Source organism: Cladophialophora carrionii (genome assembly GCF_000365165.1).
Source record: "Cladophialophora carrionii CBS 160.54 unplaced genomic scaffold supercont1.2, whole genome shotgun sequence".
NCBI classification, from domain to species: domain Eukaryota; kingdom Fungi; phylum Ascomycota; class Eurotiomycetes; order Chaetothyriales; family Herpotrichiellaceae; genus Cladophialophora; species Cladophialophora carrionii.
Window position 1 is genome coordinate 1,196,852 of NW_008481827.1, and position 23,380 is coordinate 1,220,231.

The following is a 23,380-nucleotide window of genomic DNA, read 5'->3' on the forward strand; positions in this document are numbered from 1 at the left end:
CTGCGCATGAAAAGCAACAAAAGCACCGCTTCCGCTTCCACTTCCGCTTCTCCAACCAAACAGCGTTGCGTAAGTTTCACGACTTTTTGAAGATAGCCGCGATACGCTCGTGCGGAATTGGTGGACAAGAAACATCATCGAAATAGAGCACCCGGAAACACAGATATTCCTGGTGCCCCAGTGACAAATATCAAACGACTTCGGTCCTTGATGGCCGTGGGAAGAGTTGACTGGCATGTGGCGAGGGTCGTATCGATAAAGAACTTTAGAAGTTGCACCAATGGTGCCATGCCGAATCGGTGCAGCCATAAGACGACGTCGTACCGAAGACGCTCCTCTCGCGATAAAGTCGTGGTCAACAACTATGTTGTGGTGACAGGTTCTCGAGTATCGTCGTGTATCTGGCATAGTATTTGTTTGGAACTTGTGGTGTTGTCCTTGAGAAAGTCCAGCTGTCGTACTTCCGGCAGGAACTTATAGAATGCTTGCATGTGCGTGCGCCGGAATACGACTTTCCAATATGGAATTCTGTATGCCGCAGTGGGGCAATGCTACCCACACGTCAATGATCGAGAGAATTTCTCGGTGACCTTTCGATAATTGTTTCCTTTGCGAGAAGATCTGTCTCACGGCTGCTTGATGGACTCGGGTCGCATCATAGTCTTCAGAAGTGCAATCCCCAGGGCTGTGAGTAGTCGAAGGTCGAACGCATGACACATATATAGCTCTGGCCTAAGAATCACAAATTAGATGGCAGTGGATCTGTGGGCATACTTATACCAAAACTGTGGTGAGTATACTCCCACTTGCCGGGTATCTTCCATGAAGCTCCCGGTAGAATCACGGTCAGACATCGCCGAAGCGAGAGCTTGCGCGTCGATTGCGCTTACTGGACGACTCGTGAGAGAACTGTCACAAACACCCACACCAACAAGAAAGCTACTGTTGCAGCCCGAGCCTTGTATGCGTGTGCCTGTATGATCGAAGGTTGAATTTGTCTTATTGCCCAATGATCAGATCGCCTCATCGTCAGACGAGAGACCAGACTCGGCTGACAGATATCCTCGTTGCAATGGATCAGGAGTCGCTCTTGTGCAGATTAGGATGGACATGGCATGCTGGATCACAATGAGGAAGTTGATTCTGAAATGGTCATTTTGTATGGGATTCCATTCCCGGACAGAATCTGCTATTATGGCAAGTAGAAACCCAGTGCGTGATATGATCGATGAGGAAGCGATATCAAACTGAAAGATGCTGGAAGGAGGTTGTCATGACCACGTGTGTCTCTCAGGAGCAAAGTACCTTACTAGAAGTTCAAAGTCCTCTTGATTCTATGCCTGGAGACTTCCGGGTGTCGGCGTCCTCCAGGCTTAGTGCAACTGCATTCTAAGGTGACTGTCTCACCATTGAGCTGATGAGCAGAAACTCTGTCACCACTGTTAAGTGACTTGTGCAGTTTCAGACTCACTGACTCGCGTTGTGTGGGCCGCGCTGCTTACCCTGAGTCGCGTGACTCAGTCCACGCTAGCGGTGCTAGTGACCAGGCAATGAATTCTTTTGTCTGGCGCAGCGAACAGATGTGTCGCGTATCCAAGCACCAACAACAGCAGACTACAAAGCGATTGATCCTGCTTCTCAATATTAAGCCCATTGATTGCGCTGCTGCATCCTTCCGCTGACATATGCTTATATGAACCGTATCTGCGCCCAGCAAGACGGACTCACAGCGACTGGTGCGCTCTTCGAAACAAGAGGATGAATTGAGGCCGCGCGACTCGAAGGCAGCTGAACTGCTCTCATCTCTAACATCTGCAATCATCCATCGGGGTTAACAGGTTACCGAGAGCCCGCCGCCGCCATGTTCTTCCTGCGATACCTCGAGCGCGAGATGAAAATCCACCCCTCTTTCTTCGCGTCCAATATCACGGGGATCCTCAAAAACCAACTGTATGCCGAGTTGGAGGGGAGCTGCAATGGAGAATACTACATCGTCTGCATCATGGACATCTACAACATCTCTCCTGGGAAGGTTGTGCCAGGCCTAGGTGAAGCGATCTACACCATCCTTTACCGCGCAATCTTGTGGAAGCCATTCAAAGGAGAGACGGTAGGACTCGTGACACATGGTTGGCAAAAGCGGTGTGTTGACGACGCTCGTGTTTAGATCGACTGCGCCGTCAATTCCATCAAGCCACAAGGAGTCTTCTGCGAAGCTGGCCCGCTGACGGTGTTTGTCTCGAAGCTGGTAGGTCGTGACGAGCATGCTCCAAGGACCCAGCTTGTATTGACATGGTGAAAAGCATATTCCACCTGATATGCGATACAACCCAGATGCCACCCCTCCGCAGTATTCCAACAACTCCGGCGACGTGATCGAGAAGGGCTCCGCTGTTAGGGTCCGGCTGATCGGTCTGCGAAGCGACGTCAACCACATTTACGCGATCGGAAAAATGTCGTCGCAGTGGTTTGGGTAAGCGAAGGCTGTCCATTCGTAGCAAAGAAATACTGACATGATGGTTAGACCGGCCTGAGGTGGCTTGCTATCCAGGACGTCCATTATCCGTGTGGCAAAATCAGATCTTTTCACAAAATGGTGGCCAACGACGTGAGAAATATCCCACCACGCCTGGAACTCATTGTGGAAGCTGTTGGGTTCCGGCTGTCTGCCTCCCGCCGAAGGATAGAGGCCTTGGACATGATACAGGAATCTACCTATTCTTGAATGCTTCCCGGAGAGAAGATGTCAGGAATTGGAAATAACCTGGCCATCAACGCCCAGACGAACTGTACTGGGCACTCGTACCTCGTAGAAGTACGAGTCCCGATCTTGGTTGATCTCAAACATGGCCCCGTCAGAAGGGAAGATGAAACTGCACTAATGCGGGGATGCTGTCGGGGCTGAGGTTGGCTGTTTTGGACGCGATGGGCGACGGCGGGGCAACGCGTCTCCCCATTGAACCGCCTCGTGCATCCTGCGCCGCCGAGAAGGAACATGCACCGTTCAGGGACACTGTAAACACCACTGCTTCAGTTAAACACTCCGGTTTACTGCCCGCTTATTCGTGAACTGATCCTACTGCGTACCCATTTTTTGAAGCGCAGGCCGCCAGCTCATCCCTTTCCACTATCCGATCGACTCTGTTTACTTACCTGCCTCAGTCCGCTTTTTTTCTGCCACACTCATCACCAACGTCACCCGCATAGAGGCTGCTGGTGTGTCCGCTCAAGACTGCGCACGCTTCCTCACTTCTCCTACCTCGTCATACTCCAAGCTCAAACAGCTCGTGCCACTTTCAAGATGGCACTGAAGGAGGTCTACCAGCGGTTTCTAGAGCTGCCTAATCCTCTCAGCCTGTCCGAGACTGCCTCACTCTACTACGTTACCACGCTCAACACCTTCTCCTCGTCTGGCGACATTATCCGACACCTCGAGTCCCAAAACAAAAAGGTTGTCCGGACTAAAAATGCGAGGATACTTTCGGCCGTGGAGGGATCTAACGCGCTTGCGCTCGAAGTAGAAACAGTGCTACAGTTTATCGCAGGCGGAGGGACCTACCTACCAGGTCTAGAGAACTTCATTGTGGATAAAGTTGCAGTGCTTCCCACGGTAGGGACGCTTGATGCTCAAACTCATGCCTGAGACTGACCGGGTGCCGATCTAGACTCACATTGTCCACTTCGACAGGGAACGCAAAATCTCCCAGATTCGCATTTCTTGGGATCAGGCATGTCTGCTGAAACAGACCGAAGTCATTGGTTCAAGAGGGAGGAATTGGCCTGTCTTTGACGGCAAGGAACAAATCAGGCTCATCAACACCGGCTCGAATGCCATGCCAGCAGCGCCCGAGTTGCCAACCAGTCCTCGAGGCCGGTCTGAAAACCAAAGCATTTCCTCGTCCCGCAATGTGTCTCCCAGCAAGAGACATATCAAAGACCCGCACGCGAGCCTCGATCTGTTCTCTCCAAAGCCTATAGACGAGAATGAACGCGTCCTGAGCCCGAATGCTGTCGCTCCACGGGCCTCAGCAAGACCTCCCCCGCGCGAAATGAGTGAGCTGTTCGCGGCAGGTCATGAAGATCACGCGCCCGGCTCGCCCAAAAAGGTTCCCACCGACCCAGTCATTGCACCCAAAGCTGGCAGTAGTCAGAAGTTCTCCGCTCCCCGTCTCTTTACCGATGATCGCGGTGAGCCAGCTGCTGTCGGATACAAGTCTAACCCGGCCAAATACAACCACTTCGACCTCGGAGACCCTGCAGACGACGACGCTTTCCAACACCAGCAACCTGAACCCAAGCCGAGAGCACCAATTCCGATGCGAGCGAAGACGAACAAGAACAATACCCAATGGGATTTCGCCGACTTCTCAACGCCACAAAAGGTTGGGCACAAGGTGCGGGATCAGGATGTGGTCCATTTCAGCCTCGACACCGCGAACAATGACCTCCAAACGCCGGGGAAGCGAGTTGAGGGTAAGCCACGTCCCGACAACGAGAGTCACTTCGAATTGCAGGACGATGGAACCCCAGTCACACGCCATGTCGTACCAAAGCCCCGGAAAGACGCGGAAACCCATTTCCAGTTGAAAGACACAGCGACACCTGCCCCGACCCGGACAGTCGGCCGCCCCACGAGCTCAAGCGGGCGCATGGGACTGTACTCAAATAGTGTGTTCGACGATGATGAGAGTGGCGGACCGCAGGAAAAGGCTCCGCTGTCGACCATCACAAACAACGCCCATCGCAGACACGACTTTGATAGCCACTGGTCGATGACAGATGACTCTCCGGCGAACGACAAGACGAACAATGAGAACAAGGCCATCAGTAACCATCGCAAAAAGCCGTCACAGATGGACACACATTGGAACACTTATGATGAGTCGCCCGACCAGTCCAAGAAAGCCCCTACGCAAACCGGTTTGAGAAAGGGGATGGAGAGCCACTGGAGCATGGGTGGAGGGGAGGAACAAACGACTGGCGAGAATGGCAGTAAGACCAAAGCGCAGAAAAGCTTTTGGGACTTTTAGGCACACCGTGCAGTGATAATCTTCAGCCACTGCACTCGCAATCCGAGGTCTTGGAGGACGTTGTACTGATCATGGACTAGGCCAGGATACGGATATCGGAGGAGGTGCCACGGTTGGCACGTCCATCGTATTGTGTAGTGTTACTATCGGGCAGTCGGAAGTGAGAGAACACGAGCATTGAATAGCCAGATAGAATGATTTTGTACTCCGTACTCCGTACTGCGTGCACGGCATTAAGACCCTACAGACCCTCGCTCCCTCGACATCCTCAAGACGCCTACTGTCAATGATGCAGCCTGACATCATGGTCGACGATTTGCGTTGATCCGAGGACGCTGCATCCTGCGAGTACGCCGTCCAGGAACGCGGGCTTGCTAACCACTGAGAGGAGGAGGTGAGGGCTTAAGGCGCCCTAGAAGGGCCCCTTCGAGTGTTGGTCTCACTGCTGAAATCGACATCCGGGGGGGCAGCACATACATACCACACCGGCCCCAGTGAGTCATCGAGGGCCCGGTTGGCGTATCAGATCATGGCCGTGAACGGTGATCGCGCTCCCTGCAGCCTTCATGCGGCCCGCCCACATCTCGTGCTGATAAAGAGCGCATTGGAAGTTACCGTCGCAGCGGGCACCGTGTGTCCGCCCCCCAGATTGCCTCCGTGATTGGAGTTGGACTTTGGACTTGGCTCTCCATCAGTCGAGTCGCTTACGAGTTACCACGGCTGAAGGTTCTCTGCCTAACCTATTTCCTTTCTTCCACCACTTGCTTGGGGCAGTCAACTCCTCTTGCAATTGATACTTTTCTCCTTCCATTTGACTACTGTTGACGCCGTGCCCGCTGTCGGCAGTGGCGATTCCGCAGCTGGAGCCGTCAGGCACTCAGGAAACTCTTTTGCGTGGCTTGCACGTGCGCTCGCCCACTCGCAGATAACTTCTGTTATATCCGAACCATCCACTTTCCCCAGGCACCTACCTCCCATCGTTCTCAATTGTGCTCCCTCGTTACGCCGACAAGCACCGCGCAATCGCAAGCTTTGCGTGAGAGTATAGCCTGGCGCTCAGCGACCTTGAGTAGGTGTTGCGGCGAAACAGTCCTGCTGGCAAGGATTCCCTAACATTGCTTGCGCGCCTCAAGGGCATTGCGGGGTTAACAAGCGCAATATTTTCGTCGAGCGATAGCAAGGTCGAATACTACGAGCATACTCGCACGATGACGCCCACACCTCCCTCCGCCGGCACGTCGCATTCTGGGGCGTCTCCTGACCAGTTCCGAATCGTGCGCAAGCGCAATCGCATTCCCTTATCGTGCGCGCCCTGTCGACACCGCAAGTTGAAATGTAACCGGCAATCACCATGTGATAACTGCACGAAAAGAGGTGACACTGCTTCTTGCACATATGCTGCTCCTGCGGCGAGGAAAAAGGGCAGCCAAAGTCAAAATTCCGCGAATGGGACTCCAGATGATATGCAAAATCGAATAGACCGGCTGGAAGGCTTGGTGTTGTCGCTCATGACCAATGGATCCCAAGCCGTGGGTCCAGCTGCAGCTCAGCAGGCCCTCTCAGCAGGAGCCAGCTCAGTCGGCAGTGGCTCTTTAGGGCCGAATCTCGATACTGAGCTGGATGACAGTGGGATGATGGATGATGACGCCGATGGCCAAGAACCCGAGAGCGAGACCGATGGCGTGACAAAGAGCTTCGGGATCTTGAAGGTGGACGCTGAAAAGCAGAAGACGTTCTATGTTGGTGAGGCCCACTGGGCGGCTCTGCTCAACGAGATTGGAGAGGTCAAGAACTATTTCGTCGCCCACAAGAAAGAGTATGAGGCACAGATGGAGAAGGTCGAACAGGCGAGGAAGTCCATGGGCACGGATGTGGGCTCAGGTCCGGCATTGTTATTTGGCGCGACGGTCCCACCGAGTCGAGCTGAGATTCTCGCACAGATCCCATCCCGGTATATGGCTGATATCCTGGTCGGACGGTATTTCAACACCTTCGACCCCGCAACACACATCCTGCACGGTCCCACGTTCCAGCGGCATTACAACCAGCATTGGCTCGACCCATCGAAAAGCTCGATTGTATGGATCGCCATGTTGTTTGCCATGATGCGTCTGGCGATGCTGTCGTACGGACGGGAAGGGGACGAACCACCTGAGTTTCGAGGCAAGTGTCAGGACCTTGCTAGCAACTTTCGCACACAGATGGCGCATTGTCTGATCACCGCCGACTATACCAAACCCCACAACTACATCATCGAGACTCTTATCTTCCATCTGCACGCTGAGTACACCTCTAACCGAGACGCGGAAGCCAGTGTCTGGGTGTTAGTTGGCATGATAGCCCGCCTGGCCATGCGGATGGGCTATCATCGAGATGCCAAGCTCTTCCCCAACCTCAGTCCGTTCCAGGGGGAAATGAGACGCCGAGTGTGGACGTTTGTACGAAGCGCGGATCTTCTCTTCTCGTTTCAGGTCGCACTGCCATCAATGATCCGCATCGGAGATTCCGATACCGAGCTGCCTCGGAACATCTACGATGATGAGTTCGATGAGGATTCTACGTCTCTTCCAGCACCACGTCCGTCTTCCGAGGCAACGCCAATCTCTTACATGATAGCGAAGGGACGACTTGCCTTTGGCTTTGGGCGGGTCTTGGAAGAGATCAATGGTGTCCAGCGGAAGGGATATGACGAGATCCAGAAGATCGACCGTGGGTTGAGAGATATCTACGAGAGTATTCCCGACCATCTGAAGCTCAGGCCGATGGCAGAACAGACTCTTGCGCCGATTTCGCTGATCATGGCTCGATTCAGCTTGGCAACGGTCTATCACAAGTCCCAGTGCGTCCTCCATCGGCGGTACATGAGGCTTGCCAGAAATGGGAACCGGTACATGCACTCCAGGAGACAGTGTCTGGACTCGGCCATGTCACTGTTGAGCTTCCAGGCCATTCAACATCAGCAGAGTCGCGAGCGGGGCCGGCTGAGAAGTATACGCAATCACGTCAACTCCTTGACTGCGCACGATTATCTCCTAGCTGCTACCATTGTGTGCATGGACCTCTACAACAGCCGCGAACGATCGAGCAACGACAATGATGTCAGCACCCCGAGTACTTCTGTCAGTGGCGGCAGTATCAGCCAGGGGAGCAATATGTCGGCCGATGGCGCCTATGTTCCTGGGCTCAGTTACACTCGGGAAGATCTTGTGCGAGCACTGGAGGAGAGCCGCGACGTATGGATGGCGAACCGCGACCTGAGCATAGAAGCATACAAGGCTAGCGAACTCTTGAACGTGCTCTTGTATCACATCAGACTACCATATTCACCCAGCCATCCTCAGAATGCGCCCCTTCCGGCTGCGAACCAGCAACCTCAGGGGTCGAACAATGATGAGCAGAACGCGGCTATGACTTTGGGTATGCTGCAAGCTGGAGGGATTGCGAGCACGGGCCAAGGAGGGTCTGCGTCAAATACGGCCTCACCAGGCGGCCCATGGGACAAGACTGGGCTGTACGGGAATTTTAGTGTCAACAGCGAGCAATTCAATCCTGGCCTCTTTGGAGCGGCGAACCCAGCAAGTCCGTTGGGAGGTGGATTGTTCAGTGGACCCATGGGCATGGCGAACTTGGACCAAGGGATGAATCTGGACTGGGTAAGTTATGACCGTGGCAGTACTGCCTGGTACGGGCTGACATCTCTACAGGAAGCCTGGGATCAATACATGCAGCCATCAAATCTTTCGCTCGATCCAGCGGCGAGTTTGTGGTCCAACAACTCGCCAAACAACAATCTCTTCACGCAAACATCATCACCTGACAACACTGGGGACTCGTCGTTCGGATTGTCCAGCACTGGCTCCAATTTCTACCCACAAAATATTGCGAGCCTGATGAGCGGATCGACACCAGACCCGAAGTTCGAAGGCTCTCAGCCGATGCCAAATCTGAGCGCGACTTCGACGGCTAATGTAGGCAACGAGGGCCGCGCTGGCGAGGTGTTTATGGGGGTGCAGAGTCCTCAGCCCGGCGGAGTTCCGAGCTGGAAATGGACGATCATGGGTGACCAGAAGAAATGAGAAGACATGAGGGACTAACATTGGAAGAGATGGAAACGAGTTTGAGATACCCGTCGCATTGTAACGATAGCTCTGATGGACTTTGAAACGAGACAGTTGGAACAGGGGGCTCAAAAGAAATGACTATGGCGATTGATATCTTGGGCTTGTCATGTAGACGAGGTATGAGGCATGGACATGTATGTGATTGTTATGAAATGCTCTCTGAGCCTATCTCCGCTTCCATATTGCTGATCCCCGTCGTGGGTGTTTCTCTTCCATGTTGTTGGGGCAAGTGGCTCGCTATGCCGGGGCCCAGACCCAGCTCCTTGCTGTACGTCAAAGATCGATGGGAATCCATTCTCCAAAAGCTGGACCGGTGATGAGGCCAAGCCGCCAATAATGCATTACTACGTCAGTCGCTGCTAGCGATGGCGCGTGGTCTGAACGCCGATGTGCTCTTCAGTTTTCTTGGATACAACCAAGTGCCGCCTCTGAGTATGATCTTGTTGACTGATCATACGAACAGAGATGAAGATGGCATGCACGATGAGGAGGTTAAAAGGTTGAGTGGGAAATGAAACGGCCCTCTTCAGCTGGCAGCTCACTGTGCTTCCATTTCTAGCTTTGACGTGTCGCGCCGAGCCTAAATTGGCCCAATAATATGACACGGGCATTCTGAAACGCATTTCAGCCGTTTCTCATTTTCTCCACAATCCCTCATCCCTCGATCCTCAGCTGGCCATCTGAAATCCCTGAGGGCGACACAAACCCAGGACAAGCCTTTCACAAGCCAACAGAAGCTGAGGGCCAAGCATTCCCATCCAAGTCCATGCTTGAATTGCTTGAATAGGGCCAAGCGTGAGTTGTTAACTGCTTCCAACTTGGCCAGGTGCTTCTTGCGTCTCCTTAAAGCAGTTCTTGTTGTTGCTTAGCGCTCCGTCACATCTTCGCTTTCGACCTCACTCACTTTTCTGTTGACTACGAATCTCTCTTCCCGTTTGCTCCTCTTTCGCAAGTGTCACTTTCTCTTCACCCGCCATGCATCTGTGACACGCAACTCAGCCGTGGAACCACGTCAACTCTTCTACCACCGCAGACTTCGTCGACTCTCCAACACCATTCCTGGCTCCTCCCGTTGAATACTACCCCAGAGACGAACCGACTCTCACTCAATCGACCACTGAAACACCTACACTTGACCATCATGGGCCTATTCAACCGAAGGGCTAAAGTGGCCGCTGCGGAGAATGATACCACCAATACCACCGTCGCCGAAAAGCCCGACGGCACCACTGCACCCGCTACGAAAGATTCCTCGTCTGCCCCGTCCAATGACGGACTTCTGCCTCAATACAACCACAATGGTCATGAAGTCACAAAGGGTATCCATCCGGACGGGGAGAGCGGTCGCCGTGGGGTTCACCCCATTGAGATGTTGAAGATTATATGGAAGTCATCCTGTACTGCCTCGAGCTGGGTCAATATCTTATGGCCGTTTGTGCCTGCGGCAATTGCTCTCCATTTCGTCAAGGGGGACCACCACTTATGGACGTTTGCCATCAATTACATCGCCATGGTCCCTTCTGCCAACTTGCTTGGCTTTGCCGGCCAGGAGTTGGCCAGGAAAATGCCAAAGGTAGCCGGCATACTCATCGAGACAACACTGGGCTCTGTGGTCGAGATTGTGCTGTTCATGGTCTTGATTGCCAAAGATGACGGCACGGGCGAGATTGGGCACGGAAACAAAATCGTCGTGATCCAGGCCGCCATTCTTGGCTCCATTCTCACGAATCTCTTACTCTGCCTGGGGTGCTGCTTCCTGCTCGGCGGGCTGGTGCACAAGGAACAGAAATTTCATTCCGTGATCAGTGAAGCTGGGTCGGGGTTGATCCTGGTCGCTGGCTTCGCCCTGATGATCCCGAGTGCCTTCTTTTCGTCGTTGAGGGGCAGTACGGTCCCAGAGGGCCAAGAGGGGTACACCGACGTACAACTACGGAGCGACACCCTTAACATCAGCCACGGCGTCTCCGTCATTCTCATTGTCGCCTTCCTACTCTACCTTGCGTACAATGCCCTTTCGCACGACAACATCTTCCAAGAAGTGCTCGAGGCCGACGAGGAAGCCGACATAGACAGACACCGCGACTTGAAGAAAGCGAAGCTAACCCTGACCGAATGTGTCGTGGCCATTGTATTGGCGCTGGCGTTGATTTCCCTGATCGCGGTGTTCCTCGTGGAGGAGATCGAATATGTGGTGGAGAACGGAGTGCCAGACAACTTCCTGGGTCTTATCCTTGTGCCGTTGGTGGAGAAGGCTGCTGAACACATGACTGCCATCGACGAGGCGTATGACAACCAGATTGTGAGTCGTTTCCCAGAGAGGTGCTTGCCACCATGGCTAACACGAGGTTGCAGAACTTCGCCCTCTACCACTGTCTCGGCCCCTCAATTCAGACTGCCCTCTTCAACGCACCACTAGTCGTCATAGTCGGCTGGGGCCTTGGTAAACCAATGGACCTCAACTTTGAGATCTTCATGGTGGTGCTCCTGGTCCTGTCTATCCTGGTGGTTGGTAATTTCCTCAGGGATGGATCGTCTAATTACCTTGAGGGAGGCCTGCTTGTGGTATGTGCTTGCCCCGAGACTTCTGAAAACCCAGTTACTGATTCCTGCTTAGATTGTATACATCATCATTGCTCTCACCGCCTGGTATTATCCAAATGCCGAGTTAACGACTTCGAATGGGCGTTCGGGCGGGACAGAAAGCGACGGTGGAGAGGGTACCGGGACTGAGGCACTGGTTCATGTGGCTAAGATGCTCATGAGAACTTGAACCTTGAGCCACGCCCCGAAAAAAGGATTGGCGCTGTGTGCGGCAAAGACATATGATCTCAGCCAGGGGATTTGCACACTCGGATACATGTAAGCAATCGTGCAGATACGAAAGCGAGGCGTCCTGGTGTTCCAGCTACGAGGTATGTGCTGTGTGCTTCTGATAGCGAATCCTGCTTGTTTAGAGCTCCAAAATGCTCTTGCAAGCGTTAATAGATCCATTGAACGGACATCTTGGCTGTTGTGTAAACCGGCGATCCTGAACTCCTGGCCGGCTTCCGTCGCACCGTGTCCATAAGGTCAGGCGTTGCTCCAACTCGGAACCAACTTGTGCAGGTCTCAGACGACGAGGCTGGCAGCTTAGCGAGACTATGTACGTCACGATCGGCCCCGATTCAGCGGCAGCCAAGCGGGAGGTGAGCGGACACTGCGGGTTAAGCTGCGTGGCTGCCAAGTTCAGGCAAAGGACAGTTAACCGTGGACGTGGCGGGCAGCTGCTCTACACATCTACACAAGAGAGGTGGATGGTCCCCAGATATCTAAGCTTCGCGAAAGAGCATGGGGATAAGGTGTAATGGATGCTGTCAATATACAGACCGTGGCGCCGGCATTAAAAAAGGGGAAGACATTTCGGAATGACTTATCCCACGCATGGAAATAGAACGGTGGCGGCGTACAGGGATCAGGAACGGGGACAATAGGCTGGTTGTGGCCCGAATCTGGGTGCCTCGGTGCCTAAAAGGACTCGTAGGTCTGAGTTATCAGGGCGGGCGGGTACCTATCGGCGCCTTGCTACCAGTAATAACCAGCGCCAGGCGTCAGACAGACTCGGGCGGAGGACAGCGAAATTGGGCATGTCGTCAGATGCCGCCAAGCCGAGCAAGCGCAGACGACACCTTGAACGAGCGGCAGCACGGCCGCAGGGCAACAACGCAGTTCGCGCTTCGGTTCAGTCGAGTCCGGATTCATTGCAGCTCGTAGCAAACACACTGACGATACCACGCAGCAGATTCAGAGTATACACTGATCTCGGAGCATAGCTAGTCTTCATCCATCCTGCAAGCTAGATTACCGTCCACCCGTCAAACCGCACCGAACCTCTTGTCACCCCCGAGTCATGCCCGCCGGACGCTGCACTCCCTCTCCCAGCCGGTGACCTGACAACCAATGCGCGCCCTCACATTCTCCTCTTGATCTTTGCCGGAGATGCCATCTGTGGCCTCGGACCCTCCTCTCGCTGTTGTCTCGAACAGCGTCAATTCCGCCTCGCACTCGTCCTCAATTGATGGCCTTCCCCGAAAGTCGCACGACAAGACAATCAGCGGTGTCTTTACCTACACCAACGGAACAGACGTCGAGACGGGGCTTCCCGACCACAGGCTGGATCAGCTCAAGAACATCAGGAGCAATACCAGTCATGGCTCCCTGACAAATGGCAATGTCAAGGCCCCGCCCAGGGATCGATCACATTCGAAAGCCAGCACCCATTCCGTAGGGAGCACCAGCGCGGCGGCGAAATATACAGACAATCTGTCCAAGAGTCCGGCGTCGTCGGAGGGAGTGTTATCGAAGTTGTCCACGGTCGAACATGCTACGGACCAGAATGCAGAATCGGGCAATGGCATCCTCGGGCACTCGTCAGCTGGAAGAGCGCCTCCAGATCTGGCCAAATTGAGGACGAGTAGTCCTCCTGTAAAGCCCGACCACGATCCTTACCACATGGTCACTGCTTCGACTGTCCCAGACTCGGCACGCCTCGATGGAGCTGCCAGCCCAGGCTCCGCTCGCGGGCCGGTCCCGTCTCTTTCACGATTCTCCTCTCCCCCTGCCATGTCTCCAGGTGCTTCCATACAGGACCGACATCCCGACCTCTCGCCGCACCCCGAAGCCCCAAAACTCACCCATCGTCATACCTTGCAGGTTCCGAAGACAGGCGGTCTTGGTGCGGCGGGGCGTAACTCCCGCGATTTTTCGTTCAGTGGAGGGCCGTCCGAAGAAGCACTCTCTACAACCACTGGTCGGTTTTCGCCGACCCGGGAAAACTACGAGGGATCGGCCGTGAGGCACCGGAGGGCATCGCTCGGCCTTGTTCGTAGGACAACTCGGTCGATGCAATCCGAAGCCCACCTGGATGAAGTCCCTCCGGATGAAGACGCCGCCCGTTGGACCGAGCTGATCAAGCAGAAAAGAGCGAGCAGACGGAAGAGGAAAGAGGATGAAGATGACGACCGCGTCATTGTCGGAAAGAAAGTCGAGGAAGGTCACGTCAATTGGGTCACTGCCTACAACATGTTGACTGGGATTCGATTTACTGTGTCGAGAACAAATGCGAAAATGGACCGAGAGTTGACAGACGCCGACTTCGACGCAAGACACAAGTTCAGTTTCGATATAACCGGAAACGAATTGACTCCGAGCGCCAAATACGACTTCAAGTTTAAAGACTACAGCCCTTGGGTGTTTCGGCATCTGAGGGCCATCTTTGGACTAGACCCCGCCGACTACCTGGTCAGTCTCACCAGCAAGTACATCCTGTCGGAGCTGGGCAGCCCCGGAAAGTCGGGCTCTTTCTTCTACTTTTCACGGGACTACAAGTACATCATCAAAACCATCCATCATGCCGAGCATAAGTTGCTGAGGAAGATATTGCGGGACTATTATCGTCATGTGGTGGACAACCCGAACACGTTGATCAGTCAATTCTATGGTCTACACCGGGTGAAGATACCCTATGGTCGGAAGATCCACTTTGTTGTCATGAACAACCTCTTCCCGCCGCATCGAGACATACACCAGATGTTCGACCTCAAGGGTTCCACCATTGGCCGGGATTTTAAAGAAGAAGACTTGGCCAACAATCCGAGAGCGACCTTGAAGGATCTGAATTGGTTACGGAGAGGATACCACCTCGAATTCGATGCTCGGGTGCGCCAGATCTTCCTCGATCAGATGAAGAGAGATGTCGCGCTTCTGCAACGACTTCACATTATGGACTACTCTTTGTTGGTCGGTATGCACGACCTGGAAAAGGGAAATGAGGAGAACCTCCGTGAAACGACTTTGCGGGTGTTTCAGCCGGGCGGCGAAAGTCACGAGGATGATTATTCGGCACCTCTGATTCGGACCCCATCACGACTCGAGACGGCGAGAAAGGCCCGAGAGCTGAGGTTGACGCTCAAAAAGGAGAAGCCGATTCCTATGGGTCTGGTGAATGCTAAAATGCCTACGGAGCTGGCTTCTGGTGATGAGCGGCGTGACCGAATCTTCTACAGCTTTGACGGTGGCATCCGTGCTACGCATGAGGATGGTCGGGGTGGTGATTCGATATACTACCTCGGCATCATTGACTGTTTGACCCACGTGAGTCCTAATGTGTTCGTGATTACCATTCCCTGGCTGACTCTCCGCACAGTACGGTATGATCAAAAGAATTGAGCATTACTGGAAGGGTATGTCGGCGCCGCGTACGCAGATATCAGCCATCCCGCCGCAAGCGTACGGAGAAAGATTCATCAATTTCATTACCGGAATCACCATGACACAAGAAGAAGCCCAGAGACGAACAACACAGGAGAACTATCGAGCCGGAGAACAGGTAGCCGGACAGTCTTCTTCCGCCGAGAACCTTGGTCGGCCATCAGACGCCACTTCACCCATAGACTCGTCGCCCGCCGTGGAAAAGACGATGATCAAAGCACAAAAACAAACGGACAAGGCGACGCCCTCGGACAAAGGTCGGAGTCAGAGCGAGGAGGAGAAACCTGATCGAACGTTGAAGACGGCGGAGGACTCTCGAACGGCCATGACTTTACCCGTTGTGAGCGAGTCTAATGAGAGCCAAGAGTCCAGCAGAAACCAGAAGCGGGCGCTGAGTCCGCCGGACGAGACTGAGGAGGAACAACCTGAAAGGACCCCACCACAGTCGCCCTCGGCACCGGCGGGCTCCTCAATACCCGGTCTCCGCAAGGTCTCACCTTCAACAGTGACGACGGGTACAGACATGGTCGGGGACGATACGAGTGTATCAAGTCCTCAGACCCAAGCAGTCGACTTTGAGCCGGAGTCTCACGGCGATGATGACGATGATGATTATTCGAGGCGAAATGACTTTGGGGACGAGCTGACCGAGAAGCCGCCACGCATAGCGAGCGATCTGATTCAGCCTCATTCTCCGCTTGAAGACAGTATGTTCAGATCGTTGAATCATCAGGTGAGGGAGTCTGCGCATGGGTCATGAGCGCATCACGATAATTTGGACGCAAAAGTTCTGCCAGACCAACATAGACAATACCCTTTGTTTTCCACGATGATGCCTGCTGTGGCGTTTGCATCCAGGAGATGATCAGTCACCGGCACTGGGGCAGCAAACAACGAGAGGCTACATCTAAAAAGCTCGGCGTCTACCGAATCAGGTTTCCATCAGGACGCGGTTCTTCAGAAGAGGGTAGCATGGGGATTCTCCCTTGCATCGTAACGGCAGCGAAAGCGGATGTACCTAGGCAGCCCACAGAAGCCACTCGAGGAGGTTGGAGCCGTTTTCGCTCTCCTGCCTGCGTATCCAAACACGAGCAGGAACAGAGACGAGATCAAGAGGCTGTATCCAAACATTGGGCGAAGGAGGCGGAACGGGGGTTGTATCTGTAAAATCTTGAGGGCGAGCAAGCTAGACCGTGCCTGGCGTCTATCATCTATCCTGCGAGCATCGTATGCGCCAACCTGATAGCAAGCAAGCAAACAAGCAAGCCAGCGAGCCAGCCTACGTAACCCTAATTATCGCTGACGTCTTTCGATGTGGCCTTTTCGTCTTTGCGCCTCCGTAAGCCTCATGATCTTCACCAGACCTGTGGCGGTGACGAACTGGGTGCCCAATAGCGTGACGTTCCAGGCCTCTAAACAAGCTCATTCATTAACGTTTGGCCGCTAAATGATCTTGTTTTTGCTAGGCGCCGCCACCGCCGCCACCGCCGCCACCCTCCGCGTATGCAGTACCCCAGTACGCAGTCCTCACAGCATGACGTCGAGACGCCGGCGTGTGCCGAGCACCTATCCGGGCTTTGCTGATATATATAACTCGTACAGGGTAGTCTCGTGGTCTTATCACTCTGCCATGCCCCCAGCGTGTTCTCACTTGCATGAAGACGCGGAGATCCATTCCGACGGGAGTTTTCCAGATCAAAATCCACACATAGACATATTTCGACTCGGACGTCGACGCCGACTCGGACTTCGAGGTCACTCAGACATCACACCACGACTCGCGATCTGGAGCCCGAATAATTGACTACCGGTACGATTTACGAGGAGGCAGCTCAAGGAGTCCATCGGTCCGGTCCAGCCTACTACGGGGACCTTGTGTAACGACCTTTATACCTGGGTTTACAACCAGCACACACATATACACATACACATTCTTCCACGATGGCCCGCGCGGCTTCTTCAACCGTGAGTACACACTACACCCTGCACACTATATACCGTCCCTGCTGCACCCACTTCACGGATAAACATCACATCACATAACTATTGCAACGCGCGCAGGGAAAGGTAATTTACTCTACTAACTCACCCGTTTTCCGACCAGAGCGACGTCCTCCTCTACTTCCTCGCCCTCTTCCTCCCGCCTTTGGCCGTCTTTCTCAAAACGGGATGCGACTCCAACTTCCTGATCAATATCCTGTTGAGCATCCTGGGGTGGATTCCTGGCGTTATTCGTGAGTGCCGATTTAATTTGTCCCTTGTGTTGTATTCTTGCCTTTTCAAGTCACGCGGCGGCTCCCACTCCCGCTCAGGCTCACACGTACTACCCTCATCCGCTCGTCTTGAGATTTTTCCCTTGGGAGATTTCTCCGCCCGTCTTGAGAGATCCCCGCGCTGATGGTCGGTTGTCTGTACACCAGATGCGTGGTGGGTGATTTCGCGGTATGAGAGGCCGGCGGCTGTGATTGTCACGTAGCAGCCCTTGACTGTGGCCACGGGACGGTGTAACTGCTCTGCGTATACGACAGTTGTCAGCCGGGGGTATGCTGACTGGTCGGTGGTGAATGATGAATGGTGAATGATGGAGTATGGATCGGTTCGGTACAGCGTTCAAATGCAGAAACGCAAACAGCAGAGAGTAATGGTAAGAGGGAGGGTGTTGTTTGAATCCCAGCGTTGGGCGGGAACGGACACCTGATAGCTCGGGAATCGTTGACGGGTACTGGACGGAAGTACATATGTAATTATGTTTGCCTCATGATACCCAATCCGCATGTCGAGGTATGGGTTTATCACGGGTTCTTGATCAATCACTCCGGCTATGATATGACTGATCAATAGAAGGATTAGTCTATCGTAACTCGGCTGGTCCGACAGTTGTGTTTATCTTACTCGTTTGAACAAAATATAACTACAGCAGCCGCTCGATCATCCCTCTATATGCAACCTATTGATCTCATTATCATCAACCTGACCGAATGGCCCCGTTCAATACGCAGCGTTGATATTAGCAAGCGATTGGTGGAGTTTGATTTCCGTTCGCAACTATATCCTTATGTGTTTATAGTAGCACCACTGCTCTCGGCGCTTTCCCCTCAAGGTCGTTCGTCACCTTTGACCTCCGCCTCCTTCAAACCATGATCCCCAGCATCTGTGATGACGTTAAGACTATCGTCCAACCGCACCGTGTCCGATAATATCGCTGCTGACGGGAGGACCGGGCGTGGTTGCTGGACGTGTCGCCTTCGCCGGAAGAAGTGCGACGAGGGCAGACCCAAATGCAGAAACTGCACGGTACTGGAGATTTCTTGCCACGGTGGCCCGGTCAAGCCAGAATGGATGGATGGGGGCACGAAACAGAAGGAGATGTCCCAGAGAATCAAAGCCCAGGTGAAGCGCCGCGCGGATGCCCGGCGAGAGAAGCAAATAACAGGACGGGGTTCCAGCGGTTCAGCAGATTTGAACTTCATACTTGAGTCAGGACGAGGCATTGTATCCGAGACATCCAGGCCAAGCCAGCCGCAGATCCACACTTTACACCACAATGTCGTTGGACCACGTGGGTGCTCTTCCAACACTGACACGGCGGCGGCGGAAAGAGCTGTTGCTGCTGACTCCGATCACCGCGACGAATATATCAACCCTGTTCGGCCCCGGCATGTATCGACAAGCGAAGCAAACACGCACGGATTCGATCCGACGCCACCGCGCCAGATCGTCGGCCTAGACTGGACCGTGTCGGTGCTCGGCTTTCTCGACGCCTACGAGGAAGTCGACGACCATCTCCCGATGCTGGCGCGTGGGCGCGACTTCGAACTCGACTTCCTGATGAAGTACATGGACCACGTGTTCCCCCATCAGTTTCCCTTCTACCGCCCGGGACTGCACGAGACGGGCCGGAGCTGGATCCTGGCCCTCGTGCGACGGAGCCGGGTGGCCTTCCACTCGGCCATGAGCCTCAGCGCCTACTTCTTCACGTTCACGCTGATCGACGCGTACCCGGGCCAGCATGACTCGTGCAAGAGCCAGCTCTGGGCCAAAGTGGGCAGCCAGACGGACATGTGCTTCGAGATGATCCAGCGTGACATACGGGGTTTGCGCCATCGTGGGTTCCGAGCGACGCTCGTCGAAAAGGCCCGCGTCATGGAGAGTATTGTCCAGGTGCTGATCTTCGAGGTCACGCTGGGTCGGTCCGCCAACTGGAATCTCCATCTCACGCCGGCTCTTGCGTTGTTTGACGACATCTGGACGAGTACCGGTACCGCTTCGATCGCAGACGGAGAACGGCCGGAATCTAAACTGCTGGCCGTGCTGGATGCGATGGCGTTGAGTCTCCAGTTTGGTCTCGAGCGCGAGCACGGCGGCCGTGGAGGCGGCTACGTGTGGAGCCCCGAGCAGGCCGGCTTTCGGTTCTTCACGGGTCTCTTGGTCTTTATCGACATCGTCGCCAGCACTGCCCTTGAGCGGCCACCTTGGCTGAGTGAGCGACATGCACATCTGCTTGCAGATCGCGACCATGGGGTGCCCGTTTTCGGTTCTGTCACGGTCCAGCTGTCCGGTCTGGTTGGCTGTCAGAACTGGGTCCTCCTCGCTGTGAGCCGGACAACGCTGCTGGACGTGTGGAAGAAGGAGATGAAAAGGACGGCGAGTTTGTCCATGGTGGAACTAGTTGATCGCGCGAGCCACATCGCTCGGGTCCTGAAAGATGGGATTTCTCGCCTCGACCGGCAGCGGCAGCGGCAGCGGCAGCAACAACAGGTTCCAGGCACTCGGAATGATAACCCTCTCGACTATCGGTCCTATTTCGACGGCCACGGCCACGGCCGCGACCAGGACCAGGACCAGGACCGCCTCCCTACGTCGCAGACGTCGTCAACAAGATCGACCGAGATCTGGGCTCACGCTGCACACATATACCTCGCGGTCGTTGTTTCGGGATGGCAGCCATCCAATCCAGAAATCCGCGCTTCCGTGTCTCGCGTGCTCGAGCTGCTACGGACGGCCGACCGCTCGACCCACGTGAGGACACTGGCCTGGCCGCTCTGCGTTGCCGGTTGTCTGTCAGAGGCGGGCATTCATGAGGAGCAATTCCGGGATTTGTTCGCCGACATGGACGAGCTCAGCATGGTCGGTGCACTGGGCGAGGCTCGCAAAGTCATGGAGAAGGTGTGGGAGCATCGAGAAACCCTGGACCACGAGACGTGGGATCTCGCGGCTTGTTTCCGGATCCTGGGCGCACCTGTACTGCTGGTGTAGGGTCGAGACGATGAGGGCAGTTCACTGCTGGAACAATGGCGGCATACGTCCATTTTGGACGTCTTTGTGGGGGGCGGTGATTTACCAGCTTATTTGCCCTGCACTACACAATACATACACCGGCAAGACACTTCGAGAGTATTCACTAAAGCAGCCTCTGCACCATCATCCAGCCCAGCACTCCCACCTCAAGAGGCGAACATACCAAACGACGCACCACGACTACTTGCCCACCCAGACACTGAGCATCTCTCTGACCGTGGTGGGCTTGATGTCCGGGAATTTCCTATTCAGAGACCCATCCTCCGGCAAATCGAACAACCCCAACGTGACATACAATGCGAACTTGCTGAAATATTGCTGAAACATGGGCTTCGGGAAGAAAGGATAGACCGCAGGATGGGAGGGCAGCTCGGTCATCTCGCCCTTCTCCAGCGTCTCGACACTATCGTATGCGACCGTGAACTTTGAGCCTGCGGGTTCCCGTCAAAGATACGTTCCTGTCAGCTCAGCCAGCGGGATCGTGGACGTCTTGGGGCGATCAGAGGTACAGGTGCAGCTGCAGGAGCGGGTGTGTGCAAAAGCAGTTCCACAGAGCAAAGCCAACTGACCTCTCATCTCTTCGGCCACGCGCAGAAACTCATTCCACGTCATCTTATCTCCATAGCAGAACATGGCCTCGTCCCACACAGGCAGGTCGAGTGCCGCGACGACAAACTTGGCCAGATCCCTCGTGTATGTAAAGGCGACGACGTCGTCGCCCGTGCCCGGGATGGCTGCCGCCTTGTTGGCCATGTCCACGGTGAAAGCGACTGGCGTCATGTGGCTCTCGACGTGCGGCATGCCGAAATAGTCGAGGAAATAGCCGTTGTGGATGCGCGTCCACTCCAGGTCGGTCTTTTGCAACTCGGCAATCACGGCGAGGCGGGATTCGTGCTGTGGCAACTGTATGCTCCTGTATCGTCGGGGAAAGACATTTTTTTTAGATTCTGCGTACTTCTGAGACGTGGACTTGGGTATTGGGCACGGAGAGCTCGACAGAATGGATACATAATACTGCGTCGTGGGTACTGCGTACTGTGTACTTACCTGTCAGTAGGCGCCAAAGTACCGTATTCACTCGCGACGAAGCGTTTCGTCGCCTTCGCCATTGCTGCAGCCTTGACGAGACTGATCTCGGAGGCGGCCTCAGTGGGGCCTCTGATGCTGAGGGCAGAGACCACGGTATGGACGTCGTTTGTCTCGAGGAGACGAGACACCGACTCGACATCGCCGTAGTCGACCGCAAAGACGGGGACGTCTATCTCTGGAGCCTTGGATTCCTAAGTACATACATGGTTGCTTAGTAGGGGACATGCAGGTCGGAAACCACAGATAGAAGACGGCGAAATTTTGCTGGGGAAGGGGGGAGGTCAAAAGGCATGTTGTGGCATGGTAGTACTCGCTCGCTCGCTTACTTTGCGTGCCAGGACAATGACCTTGTGGTTTGGGCTCTCCTTTAGCGCATCCACGATCGTACGGCCCAGATCGCCGGTGCCTCCTGCAACTGCGACGGTGACCATATTGGTTGATGCTTTAGATTCGGTAGAATGCGATGTCGGAGACCAGCGAATGGTTCAAAGTAGATAGGTAGACAAGTAGGTAGGCGGGTAGGTAGGTAAGAGGTAGTGAGACCTAGCAAAGTCGGCAGTTGGAAGTCAAGAAAGGGTGAAGTTGGATGTTCAGGCTCGATGTGTCTTGTTCCCTTCTCACTGTACAATCTGGGTAGGTCCTCAATATATACCTACCACGGTACCTACCTTCCTACTGACTGCCGCTCTGTCTGCGCGACATTTGCATCGATGTGCATTGCATGCAGCCTGCCGTCCTGTGCATGCGTTGAGCATGACGAAGTCAACCCCGACCGATTTGTAAGCTTGAACATTGAGTTTCATACACACGCAGCGCTTGAATTCGGTGGTGTATCATGATGATCGGGTGGACTACTGTATCTTGAGTTTGGCCTCAGGCGTCCGCTATTGTCCTCTTTCCCCTGCTGGATGCGCGCGCGCGATGACGGCGTTTGACGTTAGCACGAGGGAGTTAATTCAGCGCGCCCCTAGTCCGGATTGGGCCCAACGCGCGGTGGTCCATGAACGGTTAGTCTCTCGATGGCGATTATGTTGCGTCCGGGGCCCACCATCGCTCAACGGAGATTCGAAGAACCGGTCCAACATGGCGATTGATCGAGTTTGATCGTGTTCGCCCGTCCCGCCTCGTCTGGAATCGTCTGGCCTGGTCAAGTCATCAGTCACATCATGCCTGAACCTCACTTCCCACGGGCATGTGGTTGTCCCGACTCCTGAATCCGACCGAAGACTATGTCTCCTATGCGGATATCCGTCTCCTGCATACTGTGGACAAAGCCACTGTACCCGTGTAGTTCAAGACCATCGTTCCAGCATTTCTCGGCATGGACATCGATCTTTGCGTCACTCATTCCCAAGCAGCAGCTCAACAGCCTATGGTCGTGATCAGTGAAGACTCCGACCCAGACCCAGATCCGCGCTGGTGGCCTCGAACTGCCAAGTGCGAACAACATCGAACGGAGAGTGGACTGTCGTGTCGGCACACCACGACGTCTGACCGCTCGATCACTCAGCTATCCCGTCACTCGAACACGCGAGCACCCGATACTCATGGGAAGCAGGCAAACAGGAAGGAGGTGGGTCGGATTGACACGTAAGT

General features: G+C 54.4%; 8 protein-coding genes across 8 annotated transcripts; 7 read left to right on the forward strand and 1 right to left on the reverse strand.

The window, feature by feature from the left end:
• Positions 1-1,861: 1,861 nt before the first annotated feature.
• On the forward strand, positions 1,862-2,477 carry G647_02493 (uncharacterized protein; the record flags this gene model as incomplete). Its single annotated transcript, XM_008726842.1, has 3 exons — positions 1,862-2,110; positions 2,168-2,248; positions 2,304-2,477. 3 exons carry the CDS (start codon positions 1,862-1,864, stop codon positions 2,475-2,477), a joined length of 504 nt encoding a protein of 167 aa, XP_008725064.1.
• Positions 2,478-3,301: 824 nt separating this feature from the next.
• Positions 3,302-5,030, forward strand: G647_02494 (uncharacterized protein; the record flags this gene model as incomplete). Its single annotated transcript, XM_008726843.1, has 2 exons — positions 3,302-3,610; positions 3,666-5,030. 2 exons carry the CDS (start codon positions 3,302-3,304, stop codon positions 5,028-5,030), a joined length of 1,674 nt encoding a protein of 557 aa, XP_008725065.1.
• A 1,208-nt stretch (positions 5,031-6,238) lies between these two features.
• G647_02495 (uncharacterized protein) lies at positions 6,239-9,106 on the forward strand (the record flags this gene model as incomplete). Its single annotated transcript, XM_008726844.1, has 2 exons — positions 6,239-8,683; positions 8,735-9,106. The coding sequence occupies 2 exons, from the start codon at positions 6,239-6,241 to the stop codon at positions 9,104-9,106; spliced, it is 2,817 nt and encodes a 938-aa protein (XP_008725066.1).
• Positions 9,107-10,292: 1,186 nt separating this feature from the next.
• Positions 10,293-11,921, forward strand: G647_02496 (calcium/proton exchanger; the record flags this gene model as incomplete). The annotated part of the gene is made up of 3 exons (XM_008726845.1): positions 10,293-11,450; positions 11,504-11,713; positions 11,766-11,921. 3 exons carry the CDS (start codon positions 10,293-10,295, stop codon positions 11,919-11,921), a joined length of 1,524 nt encoding a protein of 507 aa, XP_008725067.1.
• A 1,205-nt stretch (positions 11,922-13,126) lies between these two features.
• G647_02497 (uncharacterized protein) lies at positions 13,127-16,157 on the forward strand (the record flags this gene model as incomplete). Its single annotated transcript, XM_008726846.1, has 2 exons — positions 13,127-15,280; positions 15,333-16,157. The coding sequence occupies 2 exons, from the start codon at positions 13,127-13,129 to the stop codon at positions 16,155-16,157; spliced, it is 2,979 nt and encodes a 992-aa protein (XP_008725068.1).
• Positions 16,158-17,483: 1,326 nt separating this feature from the next.
• G647_02498 (uncharacterized protein) lies at positions 17,484-17,639 on the forward strand (the record flags this gene model as incomplete). Its single annotated transcript, XM_008726847.1, has 1 exon — positions 17,484-17,639. A coding segment is annotated over one exon (156 nt), but the record flags the coding sequence as incomplete, so codon positions are not given.
• Positions 17,640-18,736: 1,097 nt separating this feature from the next.
• On the forward strand, positions 18,737-20,653 carry G647_02499 (uncharacterized protein; the record flags this gene model as incomplete). Its single annotated transcript, XM_008726848.1, has 1 exon — positions 18,737-20,653. One exon carries the CDS (start codon positions 18,737-18,739, stop codon positions 20,651-20,653), a length of 1,917 nt encoding a protein of 638 aa, XP_008725070.1.
• A 222-nt stretch (positions 20,654-20,875) lies between these two features.
• G647_02500 (uncharacterized protein) lies at positions 20,876-22,215 on the reverse strand (the record flags this gene model as incomplete). Its single annotated transcript, XM_008726849.1, has 4 exons — positions 20,876-21,126; positions 21,265-21,608; positions 21,743-21,975; positions 22,111-22,215. The coding sequence occupies 4 exons, from the start codon at positions 22,213-22,215 to the stop codon at positions 20,876-20,878; spliced, it is 933 nt and encodes a 310-aa protein (XP_008725071.1).
• Between the last annotated feature and the right edge of the window lie 1,165 nt (positions 22,216-23,380).